Source organism: Sciurus carolinensis, chromosome X (assembly GCF_902686445.1).
Source record: "Sciurus carolinensis chromosome X, mSciCar1.2, whole genome shotgun sequence".
NCBI classification, from domain to species: domain Eukaryota; kingdom Metazoa; phylum Chordata; class Mammalia; order Rodentia; family Sciuridae; genus Sciurus; species Sciurus carolinensis.
In genome coordinates this window covers 114,002,100-114,021,078 of record NC_062232.1, presented here as the reverse complement: position 1 = coordinate 114,021,078, position 18,979 = coordinate 114,002,100, and the positions used below count along the sequence as shown (strand labels likewise).

Below are 18,979 nucleotides of genomic sequence, written 5' to 3'. Positions count from 1 at the left end.
AAGCCCACTGTTCCCACTGAGAGTTAGAATCACAGCCTCTGGGATGGCAGTCCCCAGTGTTTCTCCTTTGCTCACAAAGCAATAAAACTTCCTTTCCCTCTTTCTCAAAACCTTGTCCTCATTATTGGACTGGCTTCTGGGGGAGAGACCGAGCTTTCGGTATCACCAACTCATTCGAGGCCTCATTATAGATCTTTATCATGGTAGACCTTTGCCAATGCCAGCAGGGTTCTGCAAATAAGTAAATACAGTGAAGATGACAGGTGGTAGGGTTCTAGAAGTCTGAGAAGGAAGCACTAAACACGGAAAGGTGGAAAGACAGGAAAACGTAGAACAAACTCTGCTTTTGGACTCTTGCTCGAGAGGAGGGTGTAAGGCACAATTCTCTTTGCTTACAGAGAGGACAACTTTGTGTCTAAAATCTACACTCTCCAACGAAAAGGAATAGGGATCCTTGGAGGTATGGATGAAGTAACGGCATTTTTATCTTCCCAGGAACCAGAGAACCACATGTGAAGCACGACAAAGAGGGATCGTTTGGTCACAAAACACATCCCTTAGGAGGATACGGTGAACCTCGAAATGATGAAGGAGAATCCATCAGAAATACAAGTAGTAGTAGATAAAACCACAGTCGGGACGAGATGCTTCAGGCCCCTCTCTCCAGAACGACATCCATCATCGTGATCACAAACACCGAACATACAATGCACCCGGCCCTTAAAGTCTCCCAAGTCCTTTAATGGAACCCCACCTTAAAGCCTCATTTCAGGCAGTGGACTACACTTGGCCCAAGACCAGTACTTTGCCAACCTCTCCTCAAGATCATCGTCTTACTTCGCTTCCTGGGGAACAGCAGCTGTTGCTGCTTCACACCTGACTGGGCTGACAAACTCCACAGTTGTTCTCTGAGAACACACTAATTCATCTGCCAGACTGGAGAATGAATGGGAAGTCGTGGAGTCCGTGGCTCACGCACCTCTCAGTTACAACCCTGGCCTTCTCTGTGATTCCCACTGGTGTGGGACCGTACTGGAATGGTGACTCCCCCAGGCACCTGCAGCTGCCACAGCCCCTGCTGGCCCTTTCTCTCCTAGGAGCTCCTGCTCCATGGGTCAGGAAGCCCAGGGGGCAGTGACAGAAGCCAAGTTCCCTTAGGACCCGGGATTTGGTCCTGTTGGCTTCACTCCAGTGCCTGGCACGTAAAATGGGATCCACAAGAATTTGCAGAGTGAACCACTGAGTGAAAACACAACCTCCACAAGCTATTCCTGACTACCGTGTTCCCCCAAATGGAGAAGTAACCACCGGGTGGTTGGGAGGTCCCACTAGACCTGTAAAACAAACCCAGAAGCAAACTCTGTTTATTCCGGGGGCAGGGGGTCATGGTGGAATCAGGAATCCCAGGACTGGGGCTCACAGCCACTTTCCAGTGGTGCTGAAAGCTTTCCAACAACACAGTTACCTAGTTAGATGCTCTCTGAAGGCAAGGCCAGAAGCTTCATGGAGTACAGCTGTGGGATTTAGGGAACATCCTCCCCCGCCCCAGGCTACAGCGCCTCCCACCCACACACATCAAGGGGCTCTGTGTTTGACCCCGGAACCATGTCTGTAGGTGGGACGGGCCTCTCCCACAGAGCGGCTCAAGGGGACTGAAGGGTACCATATGTGGCAATGTTTTTGTTTAAAAAGTCTGCTGAGGACCTAGTGGGGTGCTAGAAAATTTTATTCCTGGGGAATGAATGATGAATTAACCACAGATGAACATTATTGCCACTCAGGTAATTCATTTATTGAACTTAATAACATGCAATGTGCTCCTGGTATCTACCAGGCAGGCACCATTGTACGTGCTGGCTAGTGGGTTAATGAAAACAAACAAACAAGCAAAAACTGCCCTACTTTCATGGAATTAACATTCTAGTATGGGAAAGAAGGGGCATAGGCAAACGCTAAATTTAATAGATCGAGGTGGTGACAACAGATGGAAAATACTATGGAAAAATAAAATTTGGGCAGATAGCATAAACTGAAGGCAAGCTGTGACTTTAAATCCTGCCCATTAACAGGCGGGCCCTGCAGCCTCTTTAGTACTTGCCTCCCCAGGTTACTTCAGGGTCATATGGGGCCACGCCAGCACAGAATCCACTCTTAGCCATGGAAAACCAGGAATTCGATCACCCCCTGCTCGGGCTGACCATAACCCACAGTTGCCCTCCAAGAGTCCTCTTCCACATTGGCCAAACAGGAGAATTAAATGGGCAGTGGTGGGATCCGCAGCCCATGCATCTCTCACATCCAATATGGCCTTCCCTGTGATTAACAGCATCAGTTATTTCTTTCCTACAATCAGGAACCAGTTTTAGCATCTTTCTGAGTGGATGAGGCACATCTCTAAAGTGGGACCATGGTCCCCAGGGAACTACCCAGTAATTCTACAAGGAAAGACCAATTTAATGTATTGTTTGGGCTCGCTAAGCTCAGCTTTTCCATTAAACCGGGCCCTTTACTGCCCACAGAAATAAAGACCAACAGGAAACAAAAGGCTCTGCTTTTACAATATGTGCACTGGGGTCATAGAAACCGCTCTCCAAATATAGCAGGACTGCACGCTCTCCACTATGACCACATCCACGATGTCATTGGGTTGAGGTACATATCCGGCAGGAAGCTTCAGAGAATCCAAGGTGAAAAAGATGGTGTCGTCCACCACCCCGTGTCTTCCATGTACACTACTGATGCAGACCTGTGACGAGAAATGACGGGAACGGTCGTGTGAAAGCACGGTCCGCGGTAACCGGCTCGGCACCGGCTCGGCACCTCCTCACTCTGCCTCTAACCCTGGCACTGATTTCCCACCCGACCGGGAACGTGGGCAAGACCAGGGGTGCTTTTCAGACACACCTGTGCCAAGATCCCCCCTCATGCCAATTCAACGGGAATCTCTGGAGGTGGGCCCGAGCCTCCCACCACAGACCTCGGGCTAGAAATGACCCACAATGGCCAGCAGTCCGATCTCACTGAGTTTCCTACGCGTTTTCAGGCTGCAGGACCCAAGTCATTACCCAGCTTTCCCCAGTAAACTCACTTCATTCATTCTTTCCCCCAAACTTTCTGGCACACAAATGGTTTTTCCTTAAATGTCACTCTCAGAACTTTTTAATGATTTTTGTTGTTGTTTGTTTGTTTTGGTACTGGGGATTGAACCCAGGGGCACTTGACCATGCCCAGCTGCATCCCCAGGCCTTTTAAATTTATTTTGAGACAGGGTCTCACTAAGCTGCTGAGGCTAGCCCCAAACCTTTGGTCCTCCTGCCTCGGCCTCCAAAGGATTTGGGATTACAGGCATGTGTCACCACGCTGGACAAACTTTTTTTTCTTTTTGCAATCCTGGGAACTGAATGCAGGACATGGCCCACGCTAGGCAGGTGCCTTACCACCAAGCTACACCCACAGCCCTCTAATAATGTTCTAATACCAAAAAAAAATAAAACTACACAAATTAGAAATTAATTTTGCCCGTGGTCTACACTGCTTTCTATTTAGTTTCTTTTGAAAGTCCTTCCTTTTCTATAAGAAAATTGGCTTCTCTTTGGCAAGAAATACATTTTCTAGTTCTCTAACCACACCCAATAGACTCCCCCGCAAGACAAATCCCACCAAAGGAAGGACTGGCAGGAACGAATGACCAGTGACACATGGACACAAATTACCTCTTCCACATGCCTACAGTTCATGGGCTTCACGGAGAGGGCATTGAGGTTCGAGGTGCCCGGCTGCATGCAATACTCAACCTCTAGCCAGTCACCCTTATAAGGCATGAAACCTAAAACAACCATGGAGAGATTTCAGTGTCGTTACCTCTTCACTTAGGCCACGGTCAACTTCATAAGTCCCTCTGACGTGGCAATACCCTAACACACCTTCTATGGGATGTCAAGTACATTCTGTGCGTGTTTAAACAGACACCTTGTACATCTTGCTGTTGGAAAGCCAGTTCATACTCCTGCAGCCACCGTTTCTCCTGCTCTGATTTAACAAAGTCAAGTGGGGGAAAGTGTCAACCACAAGTCACAGCCAACTTTTGGGTGGTAGCACGGGATTCACTAATCGACGGGTCACATTCACAACTCCTTTGGGAGAGTCAGCCAAGGATACAGGTGAGAGCACACCGTTGAACTTGGCTACCTGCTAGTATAGCATTGGCTAGAGTGTCCAATCTCATTTTGAAGCATTTCATGATTGCAGCAAAGAGCATCCTTTTCACTTGCAGAATGTTTTCCTTGATTTTACATCACGTACGTAAGTGAAATTTTATGCACACATTAAGTTTTGCATTCACACGTAGGAGAGGATCGCTGGCGTTTTTATGAATATCCCCTATCTGTCCCTGTATTGTGCATTATTTTCCATTCCTAGGGCCCATGTCACATATTCAAGAGCTGTTAACTGCAGCCAAGGACATTGTGGCCGTAGCTCTTTCTTAACAAATGCGAACCATACCTTCATGAACAATAGATAGGGAGAAGCAAGTATCTTTATTAATGTAGACCGCATCCTTTGTCACCGAGGTGGCACGGCTGATTAAAACACTGGTTCCGAGGTCGGATGGCCCAGCATCATCAAAATGATCCGAGATAGCCTCCACCTGGAGCACATGGAAACACTTATTTCAAACAAAATTAATTTTTACAACAAGAACGTGTACGATCCCCCAGGAAGCCCCCTCGAAACAACTGCAATTCAGCGCAAGACATACGATTCCTGTGTCAGAGACAAAGGACTTCGTGACTCGCGGCAAATACAGCCACTGCCCACCACCGTTGACAACGTTGGTGTCCAGGAACTATTTTAAACTACCCTCCTCGACACTAGTCCATATATTTCACATGACAAGTACATCGTGGACACGAGACGATGCTAAGAATAATGTCTGTGCTTGGTGGATTGCAAAACTGCATCCGAAATGCTAATGGTGCATCCGTGTTTAATGTGCTCACAGCATCAGGCCCAAATATAAAAAGTATAATGTCCCTGCCGGGGAGGAATTCAAAGTTCAATGCAGAAAATATCTAGTTCTGAACAAGTTGTGGTAATGGCCATAAGTCATGTTTGAAAATGCTCCCTGCAAATCCCCAGGGGGGAGAACATTTTAGTCCGGGAGAAAATAGGAGTATTACTTGGAGGAAGTGAGACTTGAGCTTTGTCTACAAGAAGAGAAAAGTCTTTATCTGGTCAAAGGGGGTGGGGGCAGGTGCAGAGAGAGGAACAACAAACACAGTTTGGGAGAACAGGGAGGAAGACATAGTTTCCAAGACCTGGTCCTGGGGGAGAGAAACATGAGGTAGAGTTGAAGAAATAACCGCAACTGGAGGAGATCTAAAAATGGCAAGTGGCATTAGGGCCTCGTTTTTCTACAACAGAGAGGATACAAATATCTTGGCTTATCAGAAGTAACGATCCTTATTTTAAATTGTTTTTAATTAGAGCATAGTGGCACACGCCTGTCATCCCAGCAGCTCGGGAGGTTGAGGCAGAAAGATCGCCAGTTCAAAGCCAGCCTCAGCAAGTTAGCAAGACCCTAAGCAACTTAGCAAGACCCGGCCTGTAAATAAAATATAAAAAGGGCTGGGATGTGGCTCAGTGGTAGAGTGCTTGCCTAGCACGTGTGAGACACTGGGTTTGATCCTCAGCACCACATAAAAAAAATAAATAAAGTAAATAAAAGAATTGTGTCCATCTACAAATAATTAAAAAAAAAAAAAAAAAAAAAAGGGCAGGGGATGCAGCTCAGTGGTGAAGTGCCCCTGGTGTCAATCCCCGGTACAGAAAATAATTGTTTTTAATTACACAAACAATACACATTCATTAAAGACAAAGAGGAAAAGACAGATGAATATGAAGCGAAAAACAAGCACCCATCATTTATGGTTTTCCATTGCCTAGAATGTATTATGGTATTGACACTATTATTTTATTCACATGTTCCAGACATCTTTTTTCTGTGAATACATACATAAGCCCAGTTTCCAAAACAAAACTTAATATGCCATGCAGTACTAAAGGTTTTGGGTCTTAGTCTTTTTCATAAAACAAGATTACTGAAAGGTTACTATGGCATTCCTATGAATGGATTGCCATAATTAATCAATCCGATCCCACAGTATGTGTTATTTAGTTTGTGTCCTATGTAATAATGCATCGCCTACCCCTCTCGTTTATTCTGTAGCACCAGTGTCTTAGGGGTGATATTTTTTGGTTCAAAGATTTATGTTGGAAACACGAGCCATCGAGGTATAAAGTCCTTTTCATGTCTTTTCTAAAGCCTATTTCATTGCTACTCCTATAACAAAACTGGTGTCATTCCAGCTGGCAATACCAAATCTCATGATCCTTTTGCCCAGATTCACTTTCTTCGGGGAAGGAAGCACCAGGCTCCTGGCTGTCTATCCAGCACCACTTCTGTCAGAATCCAGGTGGGTGATCCGTCACACTCTCTCACATCTCTGAGCCCTGGCTCCACACTAGCTCACAGCCATACTATACAACAGGCTGATTCCCCACTTCACTCAGCCCTGGCACCACCCAGGTTTCATGTCAAACTCCCACTCCCCAAATTCCTTTTCTTTTCCCTTGCTAACACCACTAACACAGTAGGGAATGCAGACAGATTCAAAGGCTTGTGAAAAAACATCTTACCATACACATGGCCTTTCCTTTCCCATCAGCAGAGGGATAAAGTGGATTGATCATCCAACTCACCATAAGGGACAACTGGGTAGCAATTAGCACTACAAGATATGGGTCCTTCTCTCAGATCGCACACCTAAAGCAAATACAGGCTGATTGGATGTTGACATGGAAACACACAGAGAACTTTCAGGAGAAAAGGCAAGTGAATGTGTGTGTACATTATGAATTGGAATGAACCCAAGAATTCCTGCTGAACCCAAAGCCACATGGACATATTTATATTACAGGAAAATAAATGCATACAACAAAGAAAAAAAAAGATGGTACTGCAGGAAACAACACAAGAACTCCATACACAAATTTTCCCAATAAAGACTTCCTTTTCCTAATACAGAAGGCTGTGACATCCCTAATGTATATGTAGTTCCAAGAAGAGAAAGTTGCTCTATTAACACTAAGACTTGAAGAATGTTCACATAAGTTTATGACACCGCTTTTCACTACTTGTTTTGGCAGTGATTTCAGATCGGGAATATTCCCATCTTCACCTATATTGGTTAAAAGGCAGTTCAGGGCCTATTGCTGAGAGAGCCCAGTAGTAAAAAGTAGCTAAAGGGTAATTTGATAATAGCCATTGAAATGGTAAATATCGGAACTGAGATACCGTTTACACAACTCTGTACATCTTCATAAAGTTACTGATTTGCACTCTTAGAACTTGGTGCTGTGTTGATGCTACCTCAGTGAAGCTACGATTAAGAAGTTTAAAATGCACCGTGTTTGACATATTTATTCCACCTTGCACGTGTACCTTAGAAAAGGGCTCTTTATATACATATATTTTAGTTGTAGATGGACACGATACCTTTATTTTATCGTTTTTATGTGGTGCTGAGGATTGAACCCAGTGCCCCACACGTGCTAGGCAAGCGTTCTACCACTGAGCTATAACCCCAGCCAGAAAATGGTTCTTTACCAGAAAAAATGTAGGATTTTACAGAGTCCAATGATATCATCATTAACAATATTGGGTTTTTTGTTTGTTTTTGTTTTTTGGCGTTAGGGATTGAACCCAGGGGGCACTCGACCGTTGAGCCATACCTGCAGCTCTTTTTGTATTTTATTTAGAGACAGGGTCTTGCTGTGTTGCTTAGGGCCTCACTAAGTTGCTGAGGCTGGCTTTGAACTCTCGATCCTCCTGCCTCAGCCTCCAAAGCAGCTGGATTACAGGCTTGTGCCAAGGCACCTGGCAACAATATTGCTTAAATACCGGAAAAACAGACAAAGAGACTTTTGGTATGCAAACAGAACCAGCACAAATATTACAAGAATCTTTAGGCTCAGGGAAGTGGGACTTCAGTTTTCACTCTACATCCACTGAACAGGTCCCATGAGTGCTTGGATTACACCAAGAAACAAGATTGAAAGCCCACTAGGATAAGGGACTGTCTCCAAAGTCCATCTATTGCTTCTGTGGGAGAGGGAGAGGGGGGCCGCTAGGGATCAAATCTGCTGGGGTTCATACATGCCAGGCAAGTGCTCTACCACTGAGCCCCGGCCCCAGCCCTCCATCTTACTTTGATTGCTTTCAGTACATGAGATGCTTTATCTTCTTCCACAAGTGCAGTGACTTTTTGACCAGCTTTCAGAGGCACATTGCCAGTCACAACATCAGTATTGAAGTAGATGGACTCATCAATCCGGCCATAATCAGTACAGAAAGTTGTCACAACCCCCTGTATAGTTCTCAAGTTGCTGTCACCTATGACACAGGTAAACAAAGTTCACATCATTTAAGCTCAAATGCAAGTGCCCGCTACAAATAAGCCCTGCACTGACCACCTCTGTCACCCTGGGTGCATTTCTTCACTCCTCTGGCTGGTTTTCACCTTTAAACAATGCTTAAACAAATACTTAAACACCTTTAAATAAGTTTCTGTGCCCCAGGGTGGGTGTAGTAACTGACACATACCTGTCACCTGTTAAAAGCTGTGAGTGCCCTGCCCAAGTGAGAGTGTGAATGTTGATGTGATTATCATGGCTATGTGGATGAGCCTCTAAGCTTCCAGGATTACTATGATGAACCTTTGTCACCATCACTGGCAGGATGTCTAGATCCTTCAACATCTCCCCAAGCACTAAAAGGTTTCAGGAGACGTGAAGGCTTTGCCAGAACCGCATCCCAAATTTTCCTCCTGTTCTGCCCATGCGCAGCTGGTAACATTTTGGGACGTGAACCCAGCAGTCTGCCCACACTATGGGTCCCCTGCCCTCCTGTGGGGCCAAACATACGACTCACCCACTCAGCTTCAAATACATGCCTATTTGGGTTAGAGACCAAATTCGCCCCCAAATTAGGGTGGTTCACGTCTCACGGAAATAGAAAGGGGTGTTGCACAAGGGGGCCACAGCCACAGGGTCTTCTCTGTCACAACTTCTCTGTGGTCATCCAAACACCTTTCCTCTTTGGACCAATGGCAGACTCTGGGACACACTTATCCCACGTGCACACACCATGGTAGCACCCCCGCCCCCCTCCGCTTCCCCACCGGCCCCGTGAGTCTCCACAGTTTCGGGTCAGGGGTGAGGAGAGACCCACTGAGGAGGCTCGTCATGTGGAAGACAAGGGGACTCACAGAGGACTACCTTGCAGCAGCCCTTGCTGCCCTTCTTCGGGGTCCGCCCTCTTCCGGAGGAAGGCCATAAACCTCCTCAGAATCCTGAGCATGTTGCTGGCACCACGGGCCTGGGCGGTGCCCTCGCCACACAGGTCAAGTACCAGGCCTCCTCTGTGAGCACACCCTAGCGTCACAGCGCCCCCTCAGTGACCCCTCTGCTTCTCTTCCTCAGCCTCTGTGAGATGGGACCACCCAACCGCTAGTGAGCAGCCCTCAGGAGAGCCAGGGTCACAGAACCCCGACGGGAGCTCCCAGGTGTGCCTTAACCTCCCTTGCCTGAGAAGGCTCGTGCAGGGCCCACCTCTTTCCACCTTCCAGCCAATGGAAATGCAGCTGGCTATCAGGTGGGTGTCTACGACCAATAAGAAGTGGTGGGCGGGGAAATCATGACTCCACCCATCGGCACTAAGGGCCAGTTAAGAAGGTCTCAGCAGTGTGCTCAGGGTGCAGGGGGGATGGTCCGTGGGGTTCCCTGGGAGGACCAGAGGTCTGGTTTGGTACGTGTGGCAGCAACTTGCCCCCAGGCTGTCCAAACAAAAAAATTCAGAACGATGCTTAGCCTAAGGACTGGCCACAGAGTGGTGGTCAGTAGTCTTCATGAGAGATCCTGTGGGGTTCTTGTCAGTATGGAACATTGTTAGGGATGCCAAGTCCCTGTCTTTTATACTAGAACTAGAATAAATCTAGGTCTCTTCTCTAGAACAAGTCCTATCTGGGTGCTTAGTCTTTTAGCAAATGTCCCAGGAATTTTTCTCTTGGTTCAACAAAAAGTGCTGTCCTTTAAGATCAGGTTTGCTCCTGGACTTGATGAAGAACCCTTGGCATAGATCTGAAGGTTCAGTGGAGTGTAGAAATCAGCAGGTGGAGTTAAGGGTCAGTGGAGTTAAGGTTCAACAGGTGGAGTTAAGGGTCAGTGGAGTTTTCTTGTCCATTTGATTGATCACCGTTTGGTGCTCTGCCCTTTGTCTCAATTGCTCCGCTCTCCCTCCTGCACTCACCCAAATTTCGACCTAACAGTTAGGATAGTAGATAAGGGGTAGGGAATACTCTGTTCAATCATACCAATCCATAAAATGGCAGTAGGTTAGGAAACATGGGAGTTCAATTCTTTTCCATGTTTTTCCTTCTACCTCTTACCCCGAGGTTGAGAAATACCTCCCCAGGGTGTCTGTCCATTCTTTGAAGTCTCTTATTGTCTCCTAGAGATCCACAGAGATTTCTACACTCCTCTGAACCTTCAGATCTATGCCAAGGGTTCTTCATCAAGTCCAGGAGCAAACCTGATCTTAAAGGACAGCACTTTTTGTTGAACCAAGAGAAAAATTCCTGGGACATTTGCTAAAAGACTAAGCACCCAGATAGGACTTGTTCTAGAGAAGAGACCTAGATTTATTCTAGTTCTAGTATAAAAGACAGGGACTTGGCATCCCTAACAATGTTCCATACTGACAAGAACCCCACAGGATCTCTCATGAAGACTACTGACCACCACTCTGTGGCCAGTCCTTAGGCTAAGCATCGTTCTGAATTTTTTTGTTTGGACAGCCTGGGGGCAAGTTGCTGCCACACGTACCAAACCAGACCTCTGGTCCTCCCAGGGAACCCCACGGACCATCCCCCCTGCACCCTGAGCACACTGCTGAGACCTTCTTAACTGGCCCTTAGTGCCGATGGGTGGAGTCATGATTTCCCCGCCCACCACTTCTTATTGGTCGTAGACACCCACCTGATAGCCAGCTGCATTTCCATTGGCTGGAAGGTGGAAAGAGGTGGGCCCTGCACGAGCCTTCTCAGGCAAGGGAGGTTAAGGCACACCTGGGAGCTCCCGTCGGGGTTCTGTGACCCTGGCTCTCCTGAGGGCTGCTCACTAGCGGTTGGGTGGTCCCATCTCACAGAGGCTGAGGAAGAGAAGCAGAGGGGTCACTGAGGGGGCGCTGTGACGCTAGGGTGTGCTCACAGAGGAGGCCTGGTACTTGACCTGTGTGGCGAGGGCACCGCCCAGGCCCGTGGTGCCAGCAACATGCTCAGGATTCTGAGGAGGTTTATGGCCTTCCTCCGGAAGAGGGCGGACCCCGAAGAAGGGCAGCAAGGGCTGCTGCAAGGTAGTCCTCTGTGAGTCCCCTTGTCTTCCACATGACGAGCCTCCTCAGTGGGTCTCTCCTCACCCCTGACCCGAAACTGTGGAGACTCACGGGGCCGGTGGGGAAGCGGAGGGGGGCGGGGGTGCTACCATGGTGTGTGCACGTGGGATAAGTGTGTCCCAGAGTCTGCCATTGGTCCAAAGAGGAAAGGTGTTTGGATGACCACAGAGAAGTTGTGACAGAGAAGACCCTGTGGCTGTGGCCCCCTTGTGCAACACCCCTTTCTATTTCCGTGAGACGTGAACCACCCTAATTTGGGGGCGAATTTGGTCTCTAACCCAAATAGGCATGTATTTGAAGCTGAGTGGGTGAGTCGTATGTTTGGCCCCACAGGAGGGCAGGGGACCCATAGTGTGGGCAGACTGCTGGGTTCACGTCCCAAAATGTTACCAGCTGCGCATGGGCAGAACAGGAGGAAAATTTGGGATGCGGTTCTGGCAAAGCCTTCACGTCTCCTGAAACCTTTTAGTGCTTGGGGAGATGTTGAAGGATCTAGACATCCTGCCAGTGATGGTGACAAAGGTTCATCATAGTAATCCTGGAAGCTTAGAGGCTCATCCACATAGCCATGATAATCACATCAACATTCACACTCTCACTTGGGCAGGGCACTCACAGCTTTTAACAGGTGACAGGTATGTGTCAGTTACTACACCCACCCTGGGGCACAGAAACTTATTTAAAGGTGTTTAAGTATTTGTTTAAGCATTGTTTAAAGGTGAAAACCAGCCAGAGGAGTGAAGAAATGCACCCAGGGTGACAGAGGTGGTCAGTGCAGGGCTTATTTGTAGCGGGCACTTGCATTTGAGCTTAAATGATGTGAACTTTGTTTACCTGTGTCATAGGTGACAGCAACTTGAGAACTATACAGGGGGTTGTGACAACTTTCTGTACTGATTATGGCCGGATTGATGAGTCCATCTACTTCAATACTGATGTTGTGACTGGCAATGTGCCTCTGAAAGCTGGTCAAAAAGTCACTGCACTTGTGGAAGAAGATAAAGCATCTCATGTACTGAAAGCAATCAAAGTAAGATGGAGGGCTGGGGCCGGGGCTCAGTGGTAGAGCACTTGCCTGGCATGTATGAACCCCAGCAGATTTGATCCCTAGCGGCCCCCCTCTCCCTCTCCCACAGAAGCAATAGATGGACTTTGGAGACAGTCCCTTATCCTAGTGGGCTTTCAATCTTGTTTCTTGGTGTAATCCAAGCACTCATGGGACCTGTTCAGTGGATGTAGAGTGAAACTGAAGTCCCACTTCCCTGAGCCTAAAGATTCTTGTAATATTTGTGCTGGTTCTGTTTGCATACCAAAAGTCTCTTTGTCTGTTTTTCCGGTATTTAAGCAATATTGTTGCCAGGTGCCTTGGCACAAGCCTGTAATCCAGCTGCTTTGGAGGCTGAGGCAGGAGGATCGAGAGTTCAAAGCCAGCCTCAGCAACTTAGTGAGGCCCTAAGCAACACAGCAAGACCCTGTCTCTAAATAAAATACAAAAAGAGCTGCAGGTATGGCTCAACGGTCGAGTGCCCCCTGGGTTCAATCCCTAACGCCAAAAAACAAAAACAAACAAAAAACCCAATATTGTTAATGATGATATCATTGGACTCTGTAAAATCCTACATTTTTTCTGGTAAAGAACCATTTTCTGGCTGGGGTTATAGCTCAGTGGTAGAACGCTTGCCTAGCACGTGTGGGGCACTGGGTTCAATCCTCAGCACCACATAAAAACGATAAAATAAAGGTATCGTGTCCATCTACAACTAAAATATATGTATATAAAGAGCCCTTTTCTAAGGTACACGTGCAAGGTGGAATAAATATGTCAAACACGGTGCATTTTAAACTTCTTAATCGTAGCTTCACTGAGGTAGCATCAACACAGCACCAAGTTCTAAGAGTGCAAATCAGTAACTTTATGAAGATGTACAGAGTTGTGTAAACGGTATCTCAGTTCCGATATTTACCATTTCAATGGCTATTATCAAATTACCCTTTAGCTACTTTTTACTACTGGGCTCTCTCAGCAATAGGCCCTGAACTGCCTTTTAACCAATATAGGTGAAGATGGGAATATTCCCGATCTGAAATCACTGCCAAAACAAGTAGTGAAAAGCGGTGTCATAAACTTATGTGAACATTCTTCAAGTCTTAGTGTTAATAGAGCAACTTTCTCTTCTTGGAACTACATATACATTAGGGATGTCACAGCCTTCTGTATTAGGAAAAGGAAGTCTTTATTGGGAAAATTTGTGTATGGAGTTCTTGTGTTGTTTCCTGCAGTACCATCTTTTTTTTTTCTTTGTTGTATGCATTTATTTTCCTGTAATATAAATATGTCCATGTGGCTTTTGGGTTCAGCAGGAATTCTTGGGTTCATTCCAATTCATAATGTACACACACATTCACTTGCCTTTTCTCCTGAAAGTTCTCTGTGTGTTTCCATGTCAACATCCAATCAGCCTGTATTTGCTTTAGGTGTGCGATCTGAGAGAAGGACCCATATCTTGTAGTGCTAATTGCTACCCAGTTGTCCCTTATGGTGAGTTGGATGATCAATCCACTTTATCCCTCTGCTGATGGGAAAGGAAAGGCCATGTGTATGGTAAGATGTTTTTTCACAAGCCTTTGAATCTGTCTGCATTCCCTACTGTGTTAGTGGTGTTAGCAAGGGAAAAGAAAAGGAATTTGGGGAGTGGGAGTTTGACATGAAACCTGGGTGGTGCCAGGGCTGAGTGAAGTGGGGAATCAGCCTGTTGTATAGTATGGCTGTGAGCTAGTGTGGAGCCAGGGCTCAGAGATGTGAGAGAGTGTGACGGATCACCCACCTGGATTCTGACAGAAGTGGTGCTGGATAGACAGCCAGGAGCCTGGTGCTTCCTTCCCCGAAGAAAGTGAATCTGGGCAAAAGGATCATGAGATTTGGTATTGCCAGCTGGAATGACACCAGTTTTGTTATAGGAGTAGCAATGAAATAGGCTTTAGAAAAGACATGAAAAGGACTTTATACCTCGATGGCTCGTGTTTCCAACATAAATCTTTGAACCAAAAAATATCACCCCTAAGACACTGGTGCTACAGAATAAACGAGAGGGGTAGGCGATGCATTATTACATAGGACACAAACTAAATAACACATACTGTGGGATCGGATTGATTAATTATGGCAATCCATTCATAGGAATGCCATAGTAACCTTTCAGTAATCTTGTTTTATGAAAAAGACTAAGACCCAAAACCTTTAGTACTGCATGGCATATTAAGTTTTGTTTTGGAAACTGGGCTTATGTATGTATTCACAGAAAAAAGATGTCTGGAACATGTGAATAAAATAATAGTGTCAATACCATAATACATTCTAGGCAATGGAAAACCATAAATGATGGGTGCTTGTTTTTCGCTTCATATTCATCTGTCTTTTCCTCTTTGTCTTTAATGAATGTGTATTGTTTGTGTAATTAAAAACAATTATTTTCTGTACCGGGGATTGACACCAGGGGCACTTCACCACTGAGCTGCATCCCCTGCCCTTTTTTTTTTTTTTTTTTTTTTAATTATTTGTAGATGGACACAATTCTTTTATTTACTTTATTTATTTTTTTTATGTGGTGCTGAGGATCAAACCCAGTGTCTCACACGTGCTAGGCAAGCACTCTACCACTGAGCCACATCCCAGCCCTTTTTATATTTTATTTACAGGCCGGGTCTTGCTAAGTTGCTTAGGGTCTTGCTAACTTGCTGAGGCTGGCTTTGAACTGGCGATCTTTCTGCCTCAACCTCCCGAGCTGCTGGGATGACAGGCGTGTGCCACTATGCTCTAATTAAAAACAATTTAAAATAAGGATCGTTACTTCTGATAAGCCAAGATATTTGTATCCTCTCTGTTGTAGAAAAACGAGGCCCTAATGCCACTTGCCATTTTTAGATCTCCTCCAGTTGCGGTTATTTCTTCAACTCTACCTCATGTTTCTCTCCCCCAGGACCAGGTCTTGGAAACTATGTCTTCCTCCCTGTTCTCCCAAACTGTGTTTGTTGTTCCTCTCTCTGCACCTGCCCCCACCCCCTTTGACCAGATAAAGACTTTTCTCTTCTTGTAGACAAAGCTCAAGTCTCACTTCCTCCAAGTAATACTCCTATTTTCTCCCGGACTAAAATGTTCTCCCCCCTGGGGATTTGCAGGGAGCATTTTCAAACATGACTTATGGCCATTACCACAACTTGTTCAGAACTAGATATTTTCTGCATTGAACTTTGAATTCCTCCCCGGCAGGGACATTATACTTTTTATATTTGGGCCTGATGCTGTGAGCACATTAAACACGGATGCACCATTAGCATTTCGGATGCAGTTTTGCAATCCACCAAGCACAGACATTATTCTTAGCATCGTCTCGTGTCCACGATGTACTTGTCATGTGAAATATATGGACTAGTGTCGAGGAGGGTAGTTTAAAATAGTTCCTGGACACCAACGTTGTCAACGGTGGTGGGCAGTGGCTGTATTTGCCGCGAGTCACGAAGTCCTTTGTCTCTGACACAGGAATCGTATGTCTTGCGCTGAATTGCAGTTGTTTCGAGGGGGCTTCCTGGGGGATCGTACACGTTCTTGTTGTAAAAATTAATTTTGTTTGAAATAAGTGTTTCCATGTGCTCCAGGTGGAGGCTATCTCGGATCATTTTGATGATGCTGGGCCATCCGACCTCGGAACCAGTGTTTTAATCAGCCGTGCCACCTCGGTGACAAAGGATGCGGTCTACATTAATAAAGATACTTGCTTCTCCCTATCTATTGTTCATGAAGGTATGGTTCGCATTTGTTAAGAAAGAGCTACGGCCACAATGTCCTTGGCTGCAGTTAACAGCTCTTGAATATGTGACATGGGCCCTAGGAATGGAAAATAATGCACAATACAGGGACAGATAGGGGATATTCATAAAAACGCCAGCGATCCTCTCCTACGTGTGAATGCAAAACTTAATGTGTGCATAAAATTTCACTTACGTACGTGATGTAAAATCAAGGAAAACATTCTGCAAGTGAAAAGGATGCTCTTTGCTGCAATCATGAAATGCTTCAAAATGAGATTGGACACTCTAGCCAATGCTATACTAGCAGGTAGCCAAGTTCAACGGTGTGCTCTCACCTGTATCCTTGGCTGACTCTCCCAAAGGAGTTGTGAATGTGACCCGTCGATTAGTGAATCCCGTGCTACCACCCAAAAGTTGGCTGTGACTTGTGGTTGACACTTTCCCCCACTTGACTTTGTTAAATCAGAGCAGGAGAAACGGTGGCTGCAGGAGTATGAACTGGCTTTCCAACAGCAAGATGTACAAGGTGTCTGTTTAAACACGCACAGAATGTACTTGACATCCCATAGAAGGTGTGTTAGGGTATTGCCACGTCAGAGGGACTTATGAAGTTGACCGTGGCCTAAGTGAAGAGGTAACGACACTGAAATCTCTCCATGGTTGTTTTAGGTTTCATGCCTTATAAGGGTGACTGGCTAGAGGTTGAGTATTGCATGCAGCCGGGCACCTCGAACCTCAATGCCCTCTCCGTGAAGCCCATGAACTGTAGGCATGTGGAAGAGGTAATTTGTGTCCATGTGTCACTGGTCATTCGTTCCTGCCAGTCCTTCCTTTGGTGGGATTTGTCTTGCGGGGGAGTCTATTGGGTGTGGTTAGAGAACTAGAAAATGTATTTCTTGCCAAAGAGAAGCCAATTTTCTTATAGAAAAGGAAGGACTTTCAAAAGAAACTAAATAGAAAGCAGTGTAGACCACGGGCAAAATTAATTTCTAATTTGTGTAGTTTTATTTTTTTTGGTATTAGAACATTATTAGAGGGCTGTGGGTGTAGCTTGGTGGTAAGGCACCTGCCTAGCGTGGGCCATGTCCTGCATTCAGTTCCCAGGATTGCAAAAAGAAAAAAAAGTTTGTCCAGCGTGGTGACACATGCCTGTAATCCCAAATCCTTTGGAGGCCGAGGCAGGAGGACCAAAGGTTTGGGGCTAGCCTCAGCAGCTTAGTGAGACCCTGTCTCAAAATAAATTTAAAAGGCCTGGGGATGCAGCTGGGCATGGTCAAGTGCCCCTGGGTTCAATCCCCAGTACCAAAACAAACAAACAACAACAAAAATCATTAAAAAGTTCTGAGAGTGACATTTAAGGAAAAACCATTTGTGTGCCAGAAAGTTTGGGGGAAAGAATGAATGAAGTGAGTTTACTGGGGAAAGCTGGGTAATGACTTGGGTCCTGCAGCCTGAAAACGCGTAGGAAACTCAGTGAGATCGGACTGCTGGCCATTGTGGGTCATTTCTAGCCCGAGGTCTGTGGTGGGAGGCTCGGGCCCACCTCCAGAGATTCCCGTTGAATTGGCATGAGGGGGGATCTTGGCACAGGTGTGTCTGAAAAGCACCCCTGGTCTTGCCCACGTTCCCGGTCGGGTGGGAAATCAGTGCCAGGGTTAGAGGCAGAGTGAGGAGGTGCCGAGCCGGTGCCGAGCCGGTTACCGCGGACCGTGCTTTCACACGACCGTTCCCGTCATTTCTCGTCACAGGTCTGCATCAGTAGTGTACATGGAAGACACGGGGTGGTGGACGACACCATCTTTTTCACCTTGGATTCTCTGAAGCTTCCTGCCGGATATGTACCTCAACCCAATGACATCGTGGATGTGGTCATAGTGGAGAGCGTGCAGTCCTGCTATATTTGGAGAGCGGTTTCTATGACCCCAGTGCACATATTGTAAAAGCAGAGCCTTTTGTTTCCTGTTGGTCTTTATTTCTGTGGGCAGTAAAGGGCCCGGTTTAATGGAAAAGCTGAGCTTAGCGAGCCCAAACAATACATTAAATTGGTCTTTCCTTGTAGAATTACTGGGTAGTTCCCTGGGGACCATGGTCCCACTTTAGAGATGTGCCTCATCCACTCAGAAAGATGCTAAAACTGGTTCCTGATTGTAGGAAAGAAATAACTGATGCTGTTAATCACAGGGAAGGCCATATTGGATGTGAGAGATGCATGGGCTGCGGATCCCACCACTGCCCATTTAATTCTCCTGTTTGGCCAATGTGGAAGAGGACTCTTGGAGGGCAACTGTGGGTTATGGTCAGCCCGAGCAGGGGGTGATCGAATTCCTGGTTTTCCATGGCTAAGAGTGGATTCTGTGCTGGCGTGGCCCCATATGACCCTGAAGTAACCTGGGGAGGCAAGTACTAAAGAGGCTGCAGGGCCCGCCTGTTAATGGGCAGGATTTAAAGTCACAGCTTGCCTTCAGTTTATGCTATCTGCCCAAATTTTATTTTTCCATAGTATTTTCCATCTGTTGTCACCACCTCGATCTATTAAATTAGCGTTTGCCTATGCCCCTTCTTTCCCATACTAGAATGTTAATTCCATGAAAGTAGGGCAGTTTTTGCTTGTTTGTTTGTTTTCATTAACCCACTAGCCAGCACGTACAATGGTGCCTGCCT

General features: G+C 46.3%; 2 protein-coding genes across 2 annotated transcripts; one reads left to right on the top strand and one right to left on the bottom strand.

The window, feature by feature from the left end:
* Nucleotides 1-2,481: 2,481 nt before the first annotated feature.
* Nucleotides 2,482-9,421, bottom strand: LOC124972682 (cancer/testis antigen 55-like). Its single transcript, XM_047537185.1, has 5 exons — nucleotides 9,340-9,421; nucleotides 8,271-8,455; nucleotides 4,504-4,648; nucleotides 3,714-3,826; nucleotides 2,482-2,746 (listed from the first exon to the last, which is right to left on the bottom strand). The coding sequence occupies exons 1-5, from the start codon at nucleotides 9,419-9,421 to the stop codon at nucleotides 2,555-2,557; spliced, it is 717 nt and encodes a 238-aa protein (XP_047393141.1). The 3' UTR covers nucleotides 2,482-2,554.
* Nucleotides 9,422-11,391: 1,970 nt separating this feature from the next.
* LOC124972672 (cancer/testis antigen 55-like) lies at nucleotides 11,392-18,331 on the top strand. Its single transcript, XM_047537179.1, has 5 exons — nucleotides 11,392-11,473; nucleotides 12,358-12,542; nucleotides 16,166-16,310; nucleotides 16,988-17,100; nucleotides 18,067-18,331. The coding sequence occupies exons 1-5, from the start codon at nucleotides 11,392-11,394 to the stop codon at nucleotides 18,256-18,258; spliced, it is 717 nt and encodes a 238-aa protein (XP_047393135.1). The 3' UTR covers nucleotides 18,259-18,331.
* The last annotated feature ends 648 nt before the right edge of the window (nucleotides 18,332-18,979 follow it).